Source organism: Aquila chrysaetos, chromosome 5 (genome assembly GCF_900496995.4).
Source record: "Aquila chrysaetos chrysaetos chromosome 5, bAquChr1.4, whole genome shotgun sequence".
Taxonomy (NCBI): domain Eukaryota; kingdom Metazoa; phylum Chordata; class Aves; order Accipitriformes; family Accipitridae; genus Aquila; species Aquila chrysaetos.
This window is the reverse complement of record NC_044008.1, coordinates 1,749,768-1,772,694: the sequence shown is the minus strand read 5'-3', so window position 1 is coordinate 1,772,694 and position 22,927 is coordinate 1,749,768. Positions and strand designations below refer to the sequence as shown.

At 43.0% G+C, this 22,927-nt stretch overlaps 1 protein-coding gene across 2 annotated transcripts; it reads left to right on the top strand.

Annotated features, from left to right (window-relative positions):
* Positions 1-109: 109 nt before the first annotated feature.
* Positions 110-22,567, top strand: COPG2 (COPI coat complex subunit gamma 2). Of its 2 annotated transcripts, XM_030013582.1 has the most exons (24): positions 110-261; positions 1,719-1,771; positions 2,518-2,598; positions 3,453-3,524; positions 5,340-5,419; positions 6,268-6,343; positions 6,772-6,864; positions 8,009-8,095; positions 9,157-9,314; positions 10,016-10,149; positions 10,882-10,949; positions 11,569-11,757; positions 12,647-12,742; positions 13,152-13,395; positions 14,663-14,738; positions 15,864-15,967; positions 16,864-16,989; positions 17,713-17,775; positions 17,900-18,039; positions 18,405-18,576; positions 19,526-19,623; positions 20,360-20,498; positions 20,907-21,005; positions 22,044-22,567. In XM_030013582.1, the coding sequence occupies exons 1-24, from the start codon at positions 225-227 to the stop codon at positions 22,172-22,174; spliced, it is 2,616 nt and encodes an 871-aa protein (XP_029869442.1). In that variant the 5' UTR covers positions 110-224; the 3' UTR covers positions 22,175-22,567. The 2 variants fall into 2 exon arrangements, with proteins under 2 accessions (XP_029869442.1, XP_040979366.1); XM_041123432.1 differs by lacking the exons at positions 110-261; positions 5,340-5,419.
* Positions 22,568-22,927: the final 360 nt, after the last annotated feature.

The window sequence follows — 22,927 nt, the reverse complement described above, 5'->3', positions numbered from 1 at the left end:
ACGCCCTCACCCCGGCCTGGCTCGGCCCCGCCCCCTTAGCAGCAGGAGAGGGGGCGTGGCTCGGAGAGACGGAAGGCTCCCCCCGCGGCCCTAAGGGTGTAAGGGAGTTGAGTGGCAGCGCCGCGGCCCAATCAGATGCCAGGCATTGAGGCGGGGAGACGGGTCTTCCGGCGGGAGCTCCCGCGGCGGTGCGGCTCGAAGGGAGGGGGGCGACCGGCGGCGACATGATTAAGAAGTTTGACAAGAAGGACGAAGAGTCCGGTACGGGGCTGAGCGGCGGGGCGGAGGGAGCTGGGGGGCGGGCTCAGGGGCGGGCATGGCGGCACGGCCCTGAGGGGAGGGATCGTTAGGCCCCCAGTGCGCGCCGCGGCCTGTAACGGCCGCTGAGGTGAGGGAGGGAGTAATGGCCGCTGAGGTGAGGGGGGGGTAACGGTCGCTGAGGAAGGAGGCTCCCACCTGCTTTCCGGTGCCCTGGCCTCCCTCGGAACCTCTCCCGGCCCTTCAGGATGGCCTGCGGGTTGCAGGGCCCGCCCCGGCCCCCTGAGGCCACGCTCGGAGGGAACCGGTTCCCTGCAACCCTGCGGGCTGCAGCTGGCGTTCTCTTCCCGCCCTTGCCTTGGTGAGGAGGAACGGCGCTTGCAGGGCTCGATCGGGGTCTGCTCCTTTGCCCCGTAGCGGGGCAACAGCCGTCCCTTGTGTTTTGGACTGTGTCAGGAGCGGTTGTGTGCATGTACCCGGCGGGCGGGAATAAACCCCATCACATTAGGTACAGAGGTGGTGAATGAAGCCATCACCTGCAGGTTTTTGCTCCACAAAGTCGTCTGGAAATTAAGCTCAGGTTGCCTGCAGTAGCTGATGCTGTCTTGGATTTTCTCTTGCTGCTGCTCGGAGGTCTTCTGAGCCACAAGATGTGCCCAGCTGGGCTGAGTTTCGTTTCATTCTCAGTTTCCTTCTGCTTGGGATGTGAGAACTGAAGAATAAATGAACCGAAAATGAAAAATTACTGCTGGAGGAAAAGGGTCAGAAGCAGTAGTGAGGGTTTGGAGGGACTTACGTGTCTATAACGGGAGCCCTGAGAGGTGGTTTCACTGTGAATGTGGATTGGAAGGCTGGTCTCCTCTGTATGCTGCTGACAGAGAAGTGTCATCTCCAAGAAATTAATTACTCTCAGCGGTTGGGCCTGGGCTGTTAAAAGACTGAGAAGTTACAGTATGGAGATAGTCTAGTGTGTTAACCATTTTGTGATGTGCAGCAGCCAGACTGTATTTGGGGTTTGCTGAGTAGCCCATTTTAGCAGTGCATTGATCGATAGATTCGTATTTCAGATCTTCATCAGCAGCTCTTCCCTGATGTGTTCAGTGTGTTCTGTGCCTAAAAGAATAAAAATAGGAGACTGGGAGAAGAAAAAAAAAAAAAGAGTAAATAGTTTTATGTAAAGGAAGTATATAAGGCAAATTTACTACTAAACACTTGTCTTCTTCCTCACCTTCTAGCTCTATTGAAAGTGCCTCCCCCTTTTTTTTTCTGTAACTCTGAATACACAACTTAAGAAGGTGTATTCAAAGCTGTTGATGGAGGGCATCAGTTATTCCAAGAGGAGTGTCACCGTAGCATTGAGGTGGTTTCGTAAAGTTTAGGGCCTGTTCCTGCATGTTCAGTTCTATTGGTTTTTGTGAAGAATGCATTTCCTTAACTGAGAGGGCTCTTTTGTTCCTCAGGTAGTGGCTCTAATCCTTTCCAGCATTTGGAGAAGAGTGCTGTGCTTCAGGAGGTATGAATAATCATAGTATAATACTGTTTAACTTTTTTTTTTTCTTCAGTAAGTGTTAACAGCTTAAGGAACTTTTACAGCACCAACTCTTGGGAAATGTGAATGGCTAAGTTCAAATAGTTAATTTAAAATCACAGGATATGTAAATTAAGTGCTCATGAACTTACTCTATGAGGGGTTTATGTATGGTAATTAGATTACATGTGGCTTCTGCCTTCCATGTGGACATGCAGGATCTCAGGGTGTGCTTTCTGAAGAGTTGGCCTGCCTGTTTTCCTATGCTCATTCAGCGTACTGTGTAATGGGTTTTCCTGCTTCTCTTTGTGTACTCCAAGAATGATTGCAAGTGGTGAGGTGAACATGTGGTTAAATAATGGGGAATTTTGGTGGGTGCAAAGAGCTACAAGTAGGATCTTAATAATTTCAATTTTGTGTTCCTACAGACTAGTGCTAAGTAGTGGTTGGGCTACAGATGCTATGGAAAGAATTTTGTTATGCTTTTATTTTAAAGTATTTTTGCTAGTTCCAGATGGTAAACCAAGTCATTCTTTGTTCATATTGCTGCCCATCCAGCAAACTAAACATGCATGAACTGAATTACAGGAATATGCTCTCTGGGACACATTTTTAGAATGAAAAAAGTTACACGCTACTTGGTTGAAAACAAATTGCTTTACTTTTTATGGTGAAAGAGAAATTATTATGTTGGGTTACACTGTAATACAGTATTTATGCTGTGTTTGTAGGCACGTATCTTTAATGAGACCCCTATAAATCCACGAAGATGCCTGCACATCCTTACCAAGATTCTTTACTTGCTGAACCAGGTAACTGTAATTCCTGCCCAGCCAGAATGAATATTCCTGAGGGTAATTTTTGATAGCTTTCATTGTGAAAAAAGTTTTATACCTCTTCCTGTCAGACTTGGGAGGCAGCTTTTAAGGAGATCAGAAATGGAGTGTTTATGCTGTAGTATTATGTTCTCCCCTCCGACTGTGCCGCTAAGGTGACTGATATGTGTTATTGAAGCTTTTAAGACTTTTTTTCTGAGTGCCAAGTGAGAGCTGCTGGTTGGTCTGCGATCACCACAGCACTGTGCAGTTAAAGAGCCACTTGTGTTTGCCCAGCTAAAGTAGGAACAACTGAGGTGAGGTAAGAACCTAGGCCAGGAAGTGACGAAGTGGTAGGTGTCTTTTTTGAGGGGGAGAAATTGGAAACATGAAAAGGAAGGAGATTTTCTTTAGGTATCCATATAGATCAGGTTTCCTGCATGTCAGGCAGTATTTAACATAGAGTTACGATCAGTTAGGAGGGACCTATGCTGTTCAGACTTAATTGGCACCAGTCATATTTAATTAGATCCCTTTTAAGCAAGGGGATCCTTCTGGTGAACAAGCATGACATAAAAACAACTGCTGACATACTGATGTCAAAAGGGGGAACACAGGCTACTTGACATTGTGGATGGCATTTATATTGAAACCAAGTAGATAATAGTGGTAAACTGGCATGTACTCCCCAGGAAGCAGAAGGTGAGGGAGGGACTGTTTCTCGTACGAGAAAGAGTCTTCAAACAAAAGATTCTTCGTATGTGAGTAGGTATTATAAGTGGGGGCTGAAAGGTGGAGGCAGCTGAATAATGATCGTGTTTTTTCTCTCACTTCTTGTATGCAATTTTCAGGGTGAGCACTTTGGAACCACTGAAGCCACGGAAGCTTTTTTTGCAATGACCAGATTATTTCAATCTAATGATGTAAGTACCTAGTGCTTACCACTTGCTGCCTCCCTGGTTTTGTCTGGATTTGCAGTAATTACAAAACAGTTGGATGTTGGGATGTGGGAGGTAGGTGAGGCAAGTACTTCAGAGAACAAGCTCTGCATGGAAAGTACTTGCTGAAGGCAATTCATGGTTTGGAAACAAATGACTGGATAATAACATGCGGTTACATTTGCAGGTTGGTTTTGGTGGTGGGGTAATTTTTTTTTTTTTTCCTGAGTTGAATTATGTTGTAAAGAACGTCAATAATGACAGAAAGCCTAAATATACAAATCAGTATAATTTTATAATTGTTTCTTACACTTGCAGATAATCCCCATGTGCTTAACTCAAAATAGAATTTAAAAGTTGCTAGTAGATCAAATATTGCTATTCCCTAGAACAACTTGCTCTGTTCATGAATCAGCATGGAGCTAAGGGATAACATCCTAAAAATGCTGGATTAGGGTTTGGACTTTGTCTAGTGTAAAGTCCTTCTCTAGTTTCTTTTGCAGAGAGTGTAAGAACACAGAGAAGTATGCTTCATGTGATGGGTCTCGTTAATTTTTGTTAAAAATTAACGGGCACTTCAGGTTTTTAGAGATATATCGTACTCTTCTCCTGGTTTGTTCAATAATGGGGAGTAAGGCTGTTACCCCATTATCAAACATGGTTTTGATTGTGTGCTTCTAACTTTGTATAGAAGTAGGGAAGAGGGTGTTCTATTTGGATGGTGTTCAGTTTGGAGAGACTATTTGGAGGGTATTCTATTCTGTCCCCTATCTGGATGAGGGGATCGAGTGCACCCTCAGTAAGTTTGCAGATGACACCAAGTTGGGCGGGAGCGTTGAGGGCAGGCCGGAGGGCAGGCAGGCTCTACAGAGGGATCTGGGCAGGCCGGATCGATGGCGCGAGGCCAGCTGTACGAGGTTCAACACGGCCGAGTGCCGGGTCCTGCGCTTGGGTCACAGCAACCCCGTGCAGCGCTACAGGCTCGGGGAAGAGCGGCTGGAAAGCTGCCCGGCGGAAAAGGACCTGGGGGTGCTGGTCGACGGCCGGCCGAACGTGAGCCGGCGGCGTGCCCAGGCGGCCAAGGCGGCCAACGGCATCCTGGCCCGTGTCAGAAATAGCGTGGCCGGCAGGAGCAGGGCAGGGATCGTCCCCCTGTGCTGGGCACTGGTGAGGCCGCACCTCGAGTCCCGTGTTCGGTTTTGGGCCCCTCGCGACAAGAAAGACCTTGAGGGGCTGGAGCGTGTCCAGAGAAGGGCAACGAAGCTGGTGGAGGGTCTGGAGCACAAGTCTTGTGGGGAGCGGCTGAGGGAACTGGGGTTGTTTAGCCTGGAGAAAAGGAGGCTGAGGGGAGACCTGATCGCTCTCTGCAACTACCTGAAAGGAGGTTGTAGCGAGGTGGGGGTAGGTCTCTTCTCCCAAGTAACAAGTGACAGGACGAGAGGAAACAGCCTCAAATTGTGCCAGGGGAGGTTTAGATTGGATATTATGAAAAATTTCTTCACCAAAAGGGTTGTCAAGCATTGGAACAGGCTGCCCAGGGAAGTGGTGGAGTCACCATCCCTGGGGGTATTTAAAAGATGTGTAGATGGGGTGCTTAGGGACATGGGTCAGTGGGACTTGGCAGTGCTAGCTTAATGGTTGGACTCTATGATCTTAAGGTCTTTCCCAACCTAAATGATTCTATGATTCTATTTAAAAGTTTATTTAACTTTTAAGTTTATTTAACCTTTAAAACTTCTAGGAAGTGTTAATTCATAATTGCCATTGGGTTTAATGGTTTTCTGCAATACACTTTCACAGCAAACCCTTAGAAGAATGTGTTACCTTACTATCAAAGAGATGGCCAATATTTCTGAGGACGTCATCATTGTCACAAGCAGGTAGTAGAACCTACAGAAAACATAGTATCAGAGCTCTGAAACAAGTAGCTGCATCTTAATGTCTTTATTTTAGCTGCTATGATTTTCTGTAATTATGCTTTATAAAGGATACAGCAAGGGAAAACAAGTTGTTCCATGGTACAGAGTATGTGTCACCACATGCAATGTTAATTTCTTCCTACTGTGTTGTTATGCTCTTCTAAAAAAGCAAGAGACTTGCCTAAGTTTATCTATCGGTTGCTACTTTGTTTTGTTGTTGGGTTTTGGGTTTTTTTATTTTTTTAAATTATTGGTGCTTGATGATTTTGTGAAAACTTAGGCTGTGACTGCTGTTTCACTTTGCTGTCAGAGCAGTTGGGGAAAAGCAGAGCAAAGCTCAGTTCAGTCTGCCAACAGAACTATCAATTTTTTTGACTACAGAATAGACATTACAGTTGTTGCAAGAGCAAAAATTGGATCTGTGGCATGTGCTAAGCAATTATTTTATTCTGTATTTTTTTTAAAGCTGTTCAGCAAACTAAACTTTGCTATTATCTGAATCAAAATTTCATGTGGTAGAAAGACCACCACTACCAAGGAGGAGAATGGCTGAGCTAAATAAACCAGGCCTATGGCAAAGCAGTATTTTGGACTATGCATTTTGTAATGTTCTGTATTTTCACAGAATCTGATGTTAATAATTTTCAAATAGCTAATTATTAAGAAGTTGTTTCCAGCCAATACTAGAGCTTAGCAGTTATGTGGTAACAGCTGGAAGAACAGCTAAATGTGACAAGGTGAATGTCACAAAAGGGCCAAGGCATGGAGATATTAAAGAAGTCTTAACAGGGTGTCTTTGATCATTTTAGTTTGACCAAAGACATGACGGGGAAGGAAGATGTATACCGAGGCCCAGCCATCAGAGCGCTCTGCAGGATCACTGATGTAAGTACAAATCACATCCCTGTTGTAGGAGAGATGATGAGTGTATTTAAGATAGAAAAACTACTTTGCAGGATGTATTCTTATAATAGTAATGGAACTGCTGCTTTAGGGAGGACTACTCTGAAACCTCTGCAGATGTGAGGAACTCTGTGGAGCTGTAGCACTGTAAACATGGAGTTAGAAGGCAGGAACTTTGGAGCTCTAGTGTCTGATCTGAGATTGCTTTGCTGTAGACTTTGATCATGTCACTGAACCTTCAGGACTGGGCAGCTGCTACTCAAGTCTCCCTTGCAGAACTACACGTTTTCAGAATTAGCTCAAGATTTTTTCTGAGGGCCTTTTGAATATGCTGTGCGTATGTTTTTGCCTTATACTGCTTTTATGCTCTGCTTCCAAAGTATCAACACTTTTCTTTTTCCCTTTCATAGGGTACGATGTTACAAGCCATTGAGAGATACATGAAGCAAGCCATTGTGGACAAAGTCCCCAGTGTGTCTAGTTCCGCACTGGTGTCTTCCTTAGTAAGTAAAGTAGTAGATTATTGTAAATTTGTTCATTGTGTTGTGGCTGGGAAGGCTAGTTTGCTGCATTTGTAGCTCTGCCTGGCCTTTGTTTTGTCCTTTCTTCATCTCCTTTTCCTTTAAGATGACTCTTCTTCATTGCCTCACTGGAAAATAAAAAATAGTAGCAATGGAGTTTACTTTGTCTCAAGCAGACTCTGTCTTCTCAAACTCCTTCCTTAACGTTTTCTTGCTGTAGACTACATCAATTGCAATAACTTTAAGTGCAAAGTGCTCAGTCATCTCTCTATGCAGTTAGTGTAGAACATTAATTTCTCTGGGGAGGGGCCTTGTCTGTTTTGAAAAGTCAAGCACACTGATGACCGTGAAAGTGCTTATCAATTTGGTGAGAGTAAGTAGAAATAACCTGTTCTGTGCTGTGGAAGAACTAACATTGATGACTGTGAAAGAGCATATGAGTTCTGTAACAGGTAATAAAGCAGTCTGCTTTGTGCTCTGCAAAAAACAAGTCCATGAAACTGCTGCTCTGATAAGACTGCAATTCAAGGTTATTTTTGCTAATATGCAGTAGGAGGGCAAGATGAAGAAGTTTGCTGGTTTTCTCTCCCTTGTTTATGAGAAAAGGCTGGAAAAGATCTAATTAGGTTAATACTTTTATTAAAGCGAAAGCATGGTAGTCTGAGACTGAGATGTAAGAAAAACAGTGGTGTATAGGTGCATAGGATAAAGAGACTGGCTGCATTGGTAAATCAAGAAGGCAGACCAGGAGGTAAGAGGTCCAGCTGATGTGGTGAAGTGGAGCCTGTGTTAGGACCCTGAGGGTGCAAACAAAAACAAAGGTGTATTAATACTGACAACTGCAGTCTTACTGCTGGACTAACTGTAGGCAGGTGAATTGTCCTAGTATTGTCTTCTGTCCTGTTTAAACATAAATAAAAACTCTCCAAGTTACTTTTATCTTTATTGAAACAAGTGCGTCCATACAAACTATATTTGGGAGTTAATCTTTGTTACTTGTAGTATGCAGCAAAGCCCTAGATTGACTTGAAGTCTTTAAACTTAAAAGCTGAAAACAAGGCTTGTGGTACTTCACTGTGCTTCTAATGTTAGTTTGTCTGCAGTCTCAATTTGTGGCTTCTTCCAGCATATGATGAAGATCAGTTACGATGTAGTCAAACGGTGGATCAACGAAGCTCAAGAAGCAGCTTCTAGTGACAACATCATGGTACAGGTATGTTTGAAGGCAGTTGCCTCAGGAAGCTCTAAACACACTACAGGGTTTTAATGGTATTCTGTGAGTTCTTAAGATAACCTTAGAAAAAGTAACTGGTTTTCCTTTTTCTCTTATTCTTTAAAAAACAAGAATTGTGACTTGAGGGAAACAACTGGACTGTTTCAAAAAAATCACGAGTATCTCCGTGATCCCAATGCAAGATTCTTAATTAAAAGCTGGCTCTTTAGTGCAGTCCTCTGCCCTTACCCTGCTAACCTTCTGATCGCTGGGATGCTGCTGACTATTTCACAGTAGTTGTTGTAGAAGGGCTTGGAATCTGAGTTTTCAAAAAGCTTAAGAAATGATCTTGCTGCCTCCCAGAACACCAGCATCTCTTGTCTTGGCCTTCAGAAAACTTGCCAGTTGCTACAGGGATTAGCCCAAATATCAGTAAGATATCCATATTAGCAAAATCTTTGCACAAATACTCCAAACAGCTGTGGAAATGAAAGTATTCTGTATGTTCAGTCAGTGTTACAGACTAATGATGAGAAACAAGTCTGCAAAATCAGCTTTGTTCTTGCCCAGTTAGCAGCTTCATTAAGCCTTACTGTGAATCAGTCTTATGGCAAAAAAACCCAAAACAACTTGGCAAGCAACTAGAAATGTCGCTTTGTACTTTCACCATAAATGTCTCGAGGATTTTTGTAAGGTCAGCTGTCATTTAAAGGCCTTGGGATATCCTGGATGTCGAGTGTACTAGAAATGCAAGTGTTATTGTGCGGCATAATTTAGTGAGCTGAAGCCTTTGAAGTTCTGACATTTAATGGGGAGAAAAGGGAGTAAACTAACTTCATGGCTCTTTTTGATCTTCAGAAATATGTTGAGGCTGTCTTATGGTGGACAGGAAGGGGAAGGAAATACTGCAGATCTTTGTAACTTAGGAAACTCACATCATTTGAGGTTAGAAGGTGTTTCTGCTAGGAAACAGTGATTATTAGCACTCTTATGTCTTACAGTCTGGCTTTTCCAACTGCAGTGTGTATTCAATACCCACACATCTATTTCTGATTTCCTAGTATCATGCTTTGGGGCTGCTCTATCACCTTAGAAAAAATGATCGCCTTGCGGTTTCCAAGATGCTGAATAAGTTCACTAAATCTGGATTGAAATCCCAGTTTGCATACTGCATGCTGATCCGAATTGCAAGCAAACTCTTGAAGGAATCTGACGAGGGGTAAGTAAGAGGCAGCATGTGGATTACAAAAAAAGAATTATAGTTTGAGGTAAATGGTAGCTAGGAAAGTTGGGTTTTTTTTAAAGTTTGTGGAAATCTACACCCAGAACTAGTGTTAAAAGTAAAATACAGGTAGAAGCAGAATGCTAGACTGAACTGAGTGGTGGTATGTGTGGCAGTTGTGTGGTGGGGTTTGGATTTTTTTGGTGCCACACCACCAAAACTTAGCTGAGAGTAGGATTAAAACTGCAGAATAATCTCTGGAGAGGTTTTGTACTTTGTCTAGTTAGATGCATTTCAAATGCAATAAGGTTCTGCCTGTATTGTGGGGATATAAACAAAAGGATCTTTCCTATTCTGATCTCTCATACTAGCAGAGGAGGGTATAGTTATCTGAGAAACTCACCTCGAGATGAAATTCTATCAGTGGAAATTTTTGTTAATGGTATGTGGTACATGATTAATAGTAAAGTATTTATTTCTAACATGCAGCATTTCTAGCTTGAAGAAGATAATGTAAAGACAAATAGAATAACAGTAAATAGCAAGTTTAGAGCTCAAGTATGAATTGAGCAACATGGTGGTGTAGGAAACAGGAAAGCCAGTGCATTAGCTGTGCTTTCTGTCAAGTTCTCAGAAATGCAGTGTTAGTGGTTTGTACGTAATTCAGCATCAAGCTGTGAAATGTCTTCTGTTTGTAGCCATGAAAGTCCACTGTTTGACTTCATTGAGAGCTGTCTGCGGAATAAGCATGAAATGGTTATTTACGAAGCTGCTTCTGCAATCATCCATCTCCCAAACTGCACAGCCAGGGAGCTGGCACCGGCTGTTTCAGGTTGGTCATAGTCCTTTGTGCCATTGATGCAGCTGAAAGAAAGGGTGGAAAAACATGTCAGAGACAATACAGCATGGATACTGTACTCAATACTGGACTCAAAACCTGAATTTTCTGATTGTCCCCAGGTTAGAGGGCTTTTGGATCCCTTTTTGGATCCTGAGCACATTGATCCCATTTCCCCATTTTATCCAGGGCTTTAGAGAATGGGCACTAGAGGTGGCACAGAGTGATACTTGCCTTTTTCCAGCTGCAGGAAGTTGGGGTGCAAGGGAAGGTAGAGGAGAACTTGATAGCATAGATGTGCCACAGGCAACTATGCAACCCACCTATATTGACACAAGATGAACAACGGGAGGTTATTTTTAACTTGCTTGTGAAGCTAGTGATAAATTATGCATAGAGCTGCATGAATATTTAGCAGCGCACAGTTGAATGTGGACACATTAGACTTTCCTCTCTATTCCCTTTCTTTGAAAGAGACCATATCTGGTTTTCTGCTGTAGTGAATTCTGACTAAACTATTTGCACCTCTCAATACCAAAGTGCTGGCACAAGGCAATTTCCTTTTCCTCATCTGGTGTGGACATGAGGGCTCTCACCTTCTGCTCTTCAGACATTATAGGTGCCTAGAGTTGCAGTACTGGGAGCTGTTTTTTGTTAAACAGTCTCTACTCTGTAACATTTTGTTTTGAGTTACTCCTCTTGATTATATATTTTCTTTATTTTCAGTGCTGCAGCTTTTCTGTAGTTCTCCCAAACCTGTCTTGAGATATGCAGCTGTACGGACCCTTAATAAAGTGAGTGCTTCCAAAACCTTCTAAACAAGCATAAATCTCTGAGCATCAGAGGAAGCTAGACTTCAGTGCCTAATGGTGTGTTACTTAATGTAGAGTGACCGCTCTTACGATTACTGTATTTGGAAATACTTCATGCTGGAGAATTGGCTTTTCCATGCCAAATCTTCTGGTGTGACAGAAATCTTTTCTGCACTCAAGCTATGTTTGCTCATTTCTGGACCACAGGGCTGTAACAAGCTGTAGTTGGATAACTTGTAAGCTTTCAGCTGTAAGGAAGCAGAGTCCCGGATATTTAATACTGCAAAAAGTGTAAATAGGATGTGTGTGAAGAAAATAACATCCTGATTTCAAAGCTGTGCGCTGCAACAGAAGCAGTTTGTGACTGTCAAACCCATGAGCTGTAACTTAGAGTTAGAGGAGTTCATTTGAAGCGCTGAGACAAAAGAACTTGAGCTTTGATTGCATCCTGTCAGCAGTCGTGTGATGTAGGATTAGTTGCTCTTACAGAACAGAGCAGTACTTGGGGGAGCGGGGGAAGATTTAATCCTTGCCCCACCGAAAGCTTTGAATTGTAGGATGTTATTGCCCCTATATAATTTTGGAATCTTTTCCTTTACAGGTGGCCATGAAGCATCCATCTGCAGTCACTGCCTGCAACCTGGATCTGGAAAACCTCATCACTGACTCCAATCGCAGTATCGCTACCCTTGCCATCACCACCTTGCTGAAGACAGGCAGTGAGAGCAGTGTAGACAGGCTCATGAAACAGATCTCTTCCTTCGTGTCAGAAATATCAGATGAGTTTAAGGTGTGGCATTGGAGGCCTCTGCTCTGTCCAGCTGCAGGTTTTTCTCCCATTCTTGTTATTATGAAGCTTTTCCCATTTGTTAATCCTTCAGTGACTATAGTCTGGTAGAGCAAAGCCAGCTTGAAATTCAGAAGGTGGAGTCCTCTGATTTCCAACTTAAATAGACTGTGTCATCTCCTCCCACCACTCCAAGAAAGGATAAATGTCGTTTGGTGGATTCCTGGCTCCTGTGCAGTATCCTGCAAAACCTTGTACTGCCTTCTGGTTTTCTCTTTGGAGAGGAAGAGGGATTTTAACTGTTGTGATTGAGTCTGTATCACTTCAGTCTGATACATAGTTAGGAAACAGCGCAAACTGTAAATTTCTACCTAATTTGTCAAGTTTAGTCACTATGAACTCAGGTAGTAACTTGGTGAAGGATGGTAGGTCACTTGTACCTGTCCCTTTTACACCCTGGAGTTGCCTTAAGGAGCATAGCATGTCTCTACAAAGTCAATGTCTGCTAGTGTACAGTGGTCTTAAGTTCTTGTTTTTATGAGAAAAGGAAATAAGTATTAGACAAGTTTAAAATTGCAAAGAGTTTTAATGACAAAATGTAACAAGTTAAGTTAGAATTAGGTCAGGATAGTCACAGGGCAGAGGAAGCGGGGGGAAGCCTTTGAATTAATGTAGTCCGTCATAAATTACAGTCCTTCTAGCAGAGCCAGGTCTTGCAGCATGCTAGCACAAGGTTGTTAACACACTCGTGCTGAGAGTCCACCACCTGATTTTATCCTTCTGATACATGAATCTAATCTATCAAGTTGACAACTTGAGATAGTAAGAAGCCTGTATTTTTTCATGGAATAATAAATGCACATGACTAACGTCCTTCTCTGTTATTTTGCAGGTAGTGGTAGTACAGGCTATCAGTGCTTTGTGCCAGAAATACCCTCGGAAACACAGCGTCATGATGACCTTCCTCTCCAATATGCTCAGGGATGATGTATGTGTGAAACTTTCTTTGTGTAGTAATTGGCAGGTAGCTCTGATAGATGGTATGAAGGGTCTCTTCTGTCTAACATCAGTGGGTACACAGCAATGATGGGGCCTGACTGATTACCAAGACCTTGCTGATCTTGTGGGTTGGACCTGCCTGAAATGTGCTTATGAATGTGCTTAGAGCTGGTACATCAAAAACTGATCTGAAGAGATGCTCAGATGATGTGCCTATATGGGTCAGAGGGGACTGGAAAGACCCTGTTAGATCATCCAGCACCCCTTCTCTTTTCTCTTTATGTACAAATGCTTGTTTTTCTCCATGGAAAGAATTAATTGAAGCGTGAGGGGAACTGAGCAGCGCTGTGGACTGAGCTCCGCCTGCCGGGTCAGTGTCCTTGATTTTCCTTTCCCAGGGTGGCTTTGAGTACAAGCGAGCCATTGTGGACTGTATAATCAGCATCATTGAGGAGAATCCTGAGAGTAAGGAATCGGGCTTGGCTCACCTCTGCGAGTTCATTGAAGACTGCGAACATACTGTCCTAGCCACAAAGATCCTGCACCTGCTGGGAAAAGAGGGGCCGAGGACTCCATCCCCATCCAAGTACATCCGCTTCATATTCAACAGGGTGGTGCTGGAGAATGAGGCTGTGAGGGCCGGTAAGTTCAGCTCACATGCTTGACGGTTTCATGTCTGAGCTCTGCTGGAAATCTCAGAGCTGAAACTGGGTTTGGGCATGGGAGGCAATGGTTACTCCACAGGCACTGTGAAGATCTAGCTCTTCTATGCGTCAGCTGTGAAGGTGATTCTTATCCTGCAGTGTGTTTAAACTCCTCATATCATCTTAGCATCAGCACTTGGTCCTCCTGCTTCACAGAACGTAAGCAATATATTAGCTTTCTAGTCCCTTCTTTGAATGCCTCCTAGAAGTCAAGAGGTAATACATGAGGAGAGGATGCTGTTAGTTCCCATAATTGTCTGCTATAGACTATCGTCTTTATGGAAATCTCTCACACAAGATAAGGATTCCTCCTTGGAAGCGTGTTGCAGACTGATATTTCCTTCCTGCAGAGCCTTTACAACAAACTCTTTAGAGTGTTCAGCCTATTTTCATACTTGGGACTTGGCATTGGAGTGATATCAGCATCAGCTTGATCTCTTTTGTGTTAGAAGAGGAAGTACTACTGCGAGAGAGGAAGCAGAAGGAACTCACAAATACAGTGTGGTCCAGATTGCATTTGATTTATCGTGACAGCTCTTTCGGACAGTTTTCCTAGCTGTGACCTGGGAGCACATGAAGAGCATCCCCCACAGAGTGTACAATGTCTAGAAACTTTGTTGTTGTAAAAATGTGGGTTCTTTTTTAACCACCAAGGCCATAAAGCTTGTACTTCCTTATAGAGTTTTCTCTTCTTCCTATATGTGGAATTTCTTCAAGCTGATGCTGTGCTGAAATTAGATTAATTTGGAGAGGCAGCTCTAAGTGGCTGATGAGGGGTTTCAGCTCCTTGCAAAGTCACTGGATGCAGTCTGGCCCTGGTCACCACTGGATGCATGTCACCCCTGTGTGTGAAAAACAGATTTATCTGGGGGTGTGAGCTGCAGCTAATGGCAGAGGGTCCAGCAACTGGAATGTGCCATGGAGCTTGAAGTAACCTTATCTGATAAAGAGTTCTCCAAGAACAGACTTGCAGGGCTGTTAAGCTGGTCTTGTTCTGTTATTCCCTGACATGAAAGTATTTCTGTTTGAAAATATGGAAATAGTTTAGTCTTTCCATAACACTAAAAAGTTTATGGTGTGGAAGTGAAAACCTGCGTAAATTGGAACTTCAGGACAACAGTATGCGCAGTGCTTTGAATCTGACTGTGAGAATGTGTTTGCGTATAGCTTGGGCACCTCTGACATCTCCCCATTTTCTTTTCTAGCTGCTGTAAGTGCGCTAGCGAAGTTTGGTGCCCAGAATGAGAATCTTCTTCCGAGCATCTTGGTGCTTTTGCAGAGGTGAGTGGGTATGGCTGTGCATGTGGTAAGCTTGTTGGTGACGCTGGGCAGTCTGTCTCCACAGAAGAAGCGATGTCAGGCCGGGTCAGAACTTGCACTGGGGTTGTCACAACATACCAGTTGAGGAGTCGGGAGATGGCTGTCTTCCACCCTTCCTTCCTGGCCGGAGGGAGCATAGCACTGCTGGAGATAAGCGAATGAAAGATGTGATTAGTCATAAAACATCTGATAGTAATCTGGTCTGAGAACACTCTTCAGTAGGTAATAAATCTCCAGTGTTGTAGTACATTTTTTGCCTCCCTTGAGGCAAGAAAATATATTTTCATGTTACTCATAAATAACATTTCTGTATGGCTGAGTAGTGATCTCAGGTGTTCCCATTTCACAGGTTCGTGTCTCTTGTTAAGACTATTCAGCCTCCTTAAATTGTCTGTACCATGAATGTCATGTTCTTCATTTGTATAGCACTATAGTGTAAACCTATGCCATGTCTGACCTCTGTGGTGAGAGGAATAATTCAAGTTATGAAGTGCTTCAGGCAGAAGGCAGCCTCAGTGTAGGTGCAAGTGAATTACAACTGCAAGAAGTGACTGGAGCAATACAAGGAGGGAGAGAAGTTGCCAGGAGGGAGAGAGAATCTCTCTTTATAAACCACCTGCTATAATTGAAAAACTAGGTGAATACTTGAGCACACACCCATTTTTTCAGTCTGAAATAGAAAGCAGCTTTAACATGTTTATTTTTGTAATCTATTTCTTCTGCTTTTTTTTTCCTATTGTGAAAGAATGCTGTAAAAAAAAAAAAAAAGTGCAACCACATGGTGCCCATCAGAATTATTAGCCATAAAATGTGGGTGTATAATTTAGCAAGTGTGCATGGTGTTAACAATTTACATACACATCTCCTTTAACCTTAGTTTTCTGATGTGACACTTGCGTATAAACTTCAAGTTAAACTTCAACTACTGTATTGTATGAACGCTCTTTTTGCATAATTTGAAAATCTATTGAGGGCGCTCAGACTGTCATTGCAGTATCAAGTCCAATCTTCTCAGTGCTGTTTTTTAGCTCAGCTCTCATGATGTCCTGAGCTGGCTGACTGCTGTCCTCTTGTTCCCCAAAACAGGTGCATGATGGACAGCGATGACGAAGTTCGGGACAGAGCAACGTTCTACTTGAATGTACTGCAACAGAGACAGATAGCACTGAATGCTGCCTATATTTTTAATGGTCAGTGATAGAAAGGAAAGAAGTCTGAGCTGTTATTTCACATTCTGTATTATGGGTGGGCTTTTTTGCTTTAAGAATATTTTTATGTAACGTTACTTGGGTCAGAATAACTAGAAAGGACAGAACTGTGTGTTTTTTCTGGCCCTAGCATTTTCCTGTGAAGTACTTGTGTTAACTGAGAATGGTAGATTTAGCAAAATATGAAAAGGATTGTCTAGGAAGTGGAACAGGAGTATGGTATGGGCTTTTTTCATCATCACCTCTTCCTTCACTTGGGACAATTTTCTTAGCCTTTGCTCCATCTTCTCCATTCCAGAATGAGGGTGATGCATTTTGTTGCCAGGACTGATTATAAAAATGTTTTATTGTCTGTAGTTGAAAGTTCACACAAGCAGAGTATTTAACATATTTAAGACTACTGCAAGAGAACTTTTCTTGAGTGAACTGTTTAGACTGCAGTACCCTCTGGAATGGCAACTTTCTGTGTCCTCTTCAGAGCAGGTTTTTTTTTTATCCTATCCAGTATCTTAGCATGTGTGTGTGTTTACTGAGAAATGAAAGTGCTTTAACTAGCTTTTTATTAGCCAAAGTCCAAAATGTATCTCTCTAGCTGTAAACTCTAGATTCTTCACAAGAGTTTTTCTCTGCAGCCTGAACCAATGGACAGGCTACAGAGAAAGAGTTCTTTAAATAATCTTCCTTGTTTATATCTCAAGAGGAAGGTAACTGAGACACAGAGAAGTTTTTCAGACTCTGGCATCTTGCTGCTTTTGGTGCAGTGGGCAATCCAAAATTCGCACTGTTCAGTTGTGAGCCCTGTATCCTAGTGCCTGTAGGCCTCTTGACAGTTCCTGCTATTAAAACTGAATTTTTCTATCTGTGCTTCTGCTTTGCAGGCTTGACCGTCTCTGTTCCTGGGATGGAGAAAGCCCTGCACCAATATACACTGGAGCCTTCTGACAAACCTTTTGATATGAAAACAGTTCCACTGGCTACTGCGCCAGTCTTTGAACAGAAAGCAGGTAACACTTGGGCTTCATTTAAATAGGCTGTAGGCAGGCTATGAGCATTCAGGTTGCCGTAATGATACTTGACGTCTGTAAACTGGCTGCCATCCTAGTAGGGTCAGGCCAAGACTGGAGGTGGCTCAGCCAAATGCCATACAGGTTACAGTGTCACTGGCTTTGCAGAAGCAAGCCTGCCTGATCTTTACAGATAAAGGAAGACAGCACTTCTTCCAAAGGAATATGGGTTGGCAAGAATGTCATTATTCGTTCTGCTAATCTTGCTATCAGAGAGGAGTTTATACATAATCAGAATTTATTAGTTCATAGAAGTTTGAAGAAAATACATTCCAGAAGTGCTTAGTCACTCCTCTGGCTTTCTTCCATGTTCTTGCACAATTCTTGCATTTTGACATCGCACAACTTTTAAAGAAAAGGTTATTTGTTTTTGTTTGGTTTTTTTAATCCCTTCTTCTCCTTCTTCCAGCTTTTTTTGCTGGCTATTCTGAGCTAAAGTGTGGTTTCTTCATCATTACTAAACACCTCTCCTCTCCTTACAATCCAATATTGCCTCACAGAAAAGATATTTCAGTGTGTGTGTGAGGAACCAGGCTGGCAATGGTTTGCAGCAGAATGTGTGAAACACTATAGGTTAAGGAATTTTTAGTGGAGATATAATGGCACTTAAAACTCCTGCATGGTGTAGTTGATAGCACAGTGTCTTTGCTTTTTTCTTCACAGAGATTGCCCTAGTGACCAGCAAGCCTGAGAAGGTTGCTCCTTCACGTCAGGATATATTCCAAGGTATGAGAGATCGACCAGTGGGTCTCTAGCACTTGAAGTGTTGGGATGGTTGCCACAGGTCAGGCGGGAGCAATGAACGAGCCTGTCACTAAGTGTCTGTCATCTTCTTTAACTTTCTACACAGAACAACTGGCAGCCATTCCAGAGTTTAAGAGCTTGGGTCCGTTATTCAAGTCTTCAGAACCAGTGCAGCTCACAGAAGCAGAAACAGAGTATTTTGTTCGTTGTATTAAACACGTGTTCACAAATCACATTGTTTTCCAGGTAAGAGAAGTTACACGCTTTGCCAGGGTGCAATAGGAGTTGGCCCTCAACTGGGTGTAGCATGAACAGTGTTGTTGCTGTGCCCTGGAGAGGACAGCTTCTCTCTTAAGGGAGTTGCAAGGTAGAGTGAAAAGGCTGTGTACTGCTTGCCTCAATGATCAAAAAAGGATGGGGGTTATGATCCCATCTGTTAAAGAATTCTAGTAAAATTGGAGAGAAGAGCCATTCAGTGAGAACGGCAGGTTTTATCAAGGATGCAGGGTGTCTGCTGTATGCCGTGGAGTATTGTAGCTGATTTGGGGAAAAATTCTTGATCAGAAATGTTTTTTCTGTGTTAAAGTCTTTTTCAATTTATTCTTCTGCAGTTTGATTGCACAAACACATTAAATGATCAGCTGTTAGAGAGAGTCACTGTGCAGATGGAGCCATCGGATGCTTACGATGTGATCTGTTGCATCCCAGCGCCCAGCTTGGCTTACAACCAGCCGGGCATGTGTTACACCCTCGTCCAGATTCCCCAGGATGACCCCACTGCAGGTACCCATTGGGAGGGAGTAGTTCTGCATTGCAAACCCCTCAAATGAAGTTTTTGGAGAACACATAATAAAATGTTTAGGGTGTGGGATTTGGCAAGTGTATACTGAGATTCTAGCACCGTTTCTTTCTCACGTGTCACGTGCTGGTTTTTATGGAGAACCTGTGTTTGTGCAAAATAGTATGCATGCTTTTTACAAAATACCCACTTTTTAAATAATCAGTGGTAATGGATGATTAAAAATAGGATGTTAGAGGATTGGAGAGCATGCAGGTAATAGAGGACAGGTATTAGAGGAAATGGAATTTACTACTTTGAATCAATGAAAGGAGCACCTTTGAAAACATGGATGTTTGTTGGTAGCATTCAAGAACAGAATCAGTAAAAGTAAAATGCAAATAGGAGAAAAATATTAGTAGTTTGGGCCTCTACATATTTGACTAATGCAATTTTTCCTATCTCTAGAGAATTAGAATCAGCTATGAAATGTATGAATGAGAGATTTTCTTGAGCATAAAACTTCCCTTTCTTACTATTCACACCTGAAAGAAACTCCATTGGATTTGCAGTTGGTTTAACGTGACTCAGCTCATCAGTGGGGTGGATTTCTTGGTTATTGCTTTAATACCAGGAAAGATTAGAACTAGTCTGAATTCCCTGAACTGTGATTTTTGGATCATAATCCACTTGTCAGAAACCCTTGCAGAGTTCCTTCTGATAGCTAATGCTGACTGGATCTCACCGCAGTGCTCTGTGAGTCAGCAGGCCTGTGTTTGTAACACCGTGGCCCTGGCATACTCCTCTTCCGAGATCCTCTTTTGGCCATGGCCATGTCTATATCTTCTGGGGCAAAGCTGATGTACATTCTTTCTGGTCCCTTTTTGGGAAACGAGGACTCAAGCAGAAGGAGCTGCACCACTAACCTATACAGGCTTTTTCTGTCCTCCCCAGTTGCTTGTACTTTCAGTTGCACAATGAAGTTCACTGTTCGAGACTGTGACCCAAACACAGGTGTGCCAGAAGAAGATGGCTATGACGATGAATATGTGGTAAGTTCAAGACCTGGGTTTTTTTCCTTGTCACTAATTCTGAATACACATGGCCATTGGGTTGACAGTTTCCTTTCAGATCTGAAGCTGGTAGGAGAGAATGGCAGGCCTGCCTGAAACACCATTTCCAAAATACTGTAGCTTGTAACTTAGATCCTTCCCCAAAACCTTGCTTCTGCCAAAAGTTAGTTTAGCTTTAGTGCCCTATGGAGATAGATTTGTGGGGACAGACAGGAAGGAAGGAATAACTTCCATTGTCTGTTTTCAGGACTGTGGCCCAATCTTTCTTTCCATCCCAAGCATTTGCACTTCTGTTTATTGCGTTCGTGTTACCAATCACTGAAATACAAGTCAGATCTCAGGAAAGTGCCTGTCTCGGGCTTGGAGGAAGTAAAGGCTCCTTCTGGATTCTGAGAAAGTGTCTCTCCTCGGATGCCCAGTAAGGGCTAGAATGGGCTTTGACTCATAAAGTGATTGCCCCTTTTTCTGCTCTCCTTTAGTCTCACAGATGTTTTTGTGTAAATGTTTTTAAGCTTTAGAGATGACCACCATAAACACTATATTTCCTCTCTGCTTTTTAGATGCTATTATTATGTGCTTCTCCTGAAATGAAAGCCAGGCATGTCAGAATTGTCTTGGCAAAATCCTGCTGTCTCTCTTTGTCTTTCTTTCCCTTTCTAAGATTAGGATCATTTCTGTAACTGGCAGCTGAAAATCTCCCTTGCTTTTCTGTCAGTTGGAAGATTTGGAGGTGACCGTGTCTGATCATATTCAGAAGGTTTTAAAGCCTAACTTCGCAGCTGCGTGGGAAGAAGTGGGAGATGACTTTGAGAAGGAAGAAACCTTTGCACTTAGTTCAATTAAAACCCTTGACGGTGAGATGATCTCTCCTCGTTTATTGGTGACCCACATAGTAATCCTGGTAAATCTGCCATGCTGGGGATATATTTAGTGTGGTAGGAGGAGAATTTGGTGCCTTCTAATGTGACATTATGTCCCAGCAACAAGGCTTTGTGTTGCAATGTTGGGATTATAGTAAGTGGAAGCTTGGCAGTGCTCTCTTGCTTGAGGCTGGTTGAAGGGAGGGGTGCATTCCTAGACTGTTAAGACAGCAGAAGGAACATGGCAAGGTAGATGTGGTGGTGGGGCTGCAACCAAGGTAATGAATGGAAATGGTTAAGCCACATGGGTGCTTAGAAAATGTTCTTTGATTGTAAACTAGTTCTCACAGAAAGCTTGGCACCAACCTGGAGGTAATTTTCCTCTTCAATCTCTGAATGCAGAAGCTGTCAATAACATCATCAAGTTCTTGGGCATGCAGCCCTGTGAGAGATCAGATAAAGTGCCAGAGAACAAAAATTCTCACACGCTCTACTTAGCTGGTAAGTATTCATGCTATTGAACTCGATGTTTCCATGTCCCTGCAGATTTTTACAAAATGAAGGAAAATCGGTTAGGAGATTCTGCTCTTATTTCAAGGGTTTTTTCCTCTGTAGAAAGCTGAAGTGAACCAGCAAGTTGAATGCAGCTGGTGCTAACTTGGAGCCCACTGTTGCAGGTGTACTCGGGCTTGGTTCTGTGTCTCTCAGAATGGAGGTATTCTACATATAGGAATGGTAGTGAATCCTTTGAATGGAGAACTTCCAGAGCAGACACCTAACTAAATTCCTTCCCTGAGGTTATCTCAGAAGGGGGACCATCTTGTTTTCAAGTTCCTGTCACTAAAGACACATCCTGAATTGGCCTGCAGTACCCACAACTTCTTGTTTGGTGACTGTGCTCCAGGCTTACAGTTTTGTGCAATCCCTGGAAGTGAAGCACTCTACAAAACTTTGTTGCAGTTGTTCATTGCAGTTTTGTTTTAATATGACTGAAGGGTCGGGTCTCAATTTATTTCAGAGGCAGAATTGGTAACTCCAGGTCTGTCTGCATAGTGATGTTGAAGTGGGACTGGAGATGGCTCATCCTGCAGTCTGAATTACCTCCAGGAGTGCCACTTCCAAGCCCTCTAGTAGAAGCATAGGAGGGCTATTCCTCCCTTAACAGCAAGGGCACTGAACCAATGGACTGTGCCTTCATGGCAGAATTACAATATATGTTGCCTTTTCAAACTGGAAGTGAGCTTCAGCTACCCACTTTCTAGTTTCTACCTATTTTAATCAGCCTAGCCCTCCAGCAGCACTTGCTGACTGTGTTTAACTAGGACAGTATCTGTTACCTTCAGTCGTGGCCTCAAGAGCATGGCCGATTTGGGGGTTTTGGTTGTTTTTTTGTTTTTTTTTTTTTTTTGTCATTTCCCCCCTCTCTGCAACTGGCCATAGACTGAATCTGTCTTGCACACCAGGTTGTTGGCTCCTGGGTTAGGACTAGATCACTGAGCCTCTCTCACAGTAATCTCCCAAATGTTCCTTTGTCCGCAGGTGTATACAGAGGCGGCTGTGATGTGCTGGTAAGGTCCAGGCTTGCACTAGGAGATGGCGTGACCATGCAGGTGACGGTTAGGAGCAAGGAAGAAACACCGGTAGATGTCATCCTGGCTTCTGTAGGCTGAGTGTTACAGCACATCAACTGCGGTGGAAATCTCCTTTGCAAGCACCAGTTGGCTATTTGCCAGATATCAAGCAGCCTCTCTGTCCTTCTGCATGTAGTTTTTATTCCTCAATTTGGTAAATATTTTGTATGATGTTACAGTAGTGGCAATAGTGGCTGGCTGGTACTGAGCCTTTCCCGTGTCCCTTCCCTCATTGTCACTTCAGCATTCCTGTCTAACTTATTGCATCTCTGGCCACTTGCAGTAGAGCAGGGAACGTAAAAGATGCAGGTGGTAAGAAAATGGAATCAGACTTTTGTCAAAACTGATTTTTATTAACAGAAAATAAACACTGGTCCAAGTGGTGGAATTCATATTAATTACTGTTAATAAAATAGAAATTTCTTGTTCTAATTCTGTCTGCTTCACTACAGAAAAAGTAGCCCATAATGGCTGTTTACTCAACAGAAGCCCCTTATTCTTAAAGGGATGCTATTAAATTTCAAACATAAGCAGTTAAAAACCACACAAAACCTGTAGTGTCTGCCAAACTGCAAATTTACAATGTCTTGATGATTGTCTCCTTTGTTCTGCACAGAAAAATCAATGTGCAGAGAGAGAGATTAAAATTCACCTATCAAGGCATATTCAGTTCTCTGAGCCTTATGTCAGAAAATACCAAACAACAGTTCAGCCTTTTCCTGGGCTCAAAGATGTGAAACATTCTATATCAAAAGTTGGGAAGAGGGGGAAGGAGGGACGTTGCAGCGACTT

Excerpts from the sequence above, each read along its gene's own strand:
- COPG2 (XM_030013582.1), top strand. The coding sequence starts at position 225 with ATGATTAAGAAGTTTGACAAGAAGGACGAAGAGTCCG. Across the intron at positions 5,420-6,267 it reads GTCATCATTGTCACAAGCAG|TTTGACCAAAGACATGACGG; the intron begins GTAGTAGAACCT and ends TGATCATTTTAG. Across the intron at positions 18,040-18,404 it reads CAAATCACATTGTTTTCCAG|TTTGATTGCACAAACACATT; the intron begins GTAAGAGAAGTT and ends ATTCTTCTGCAG.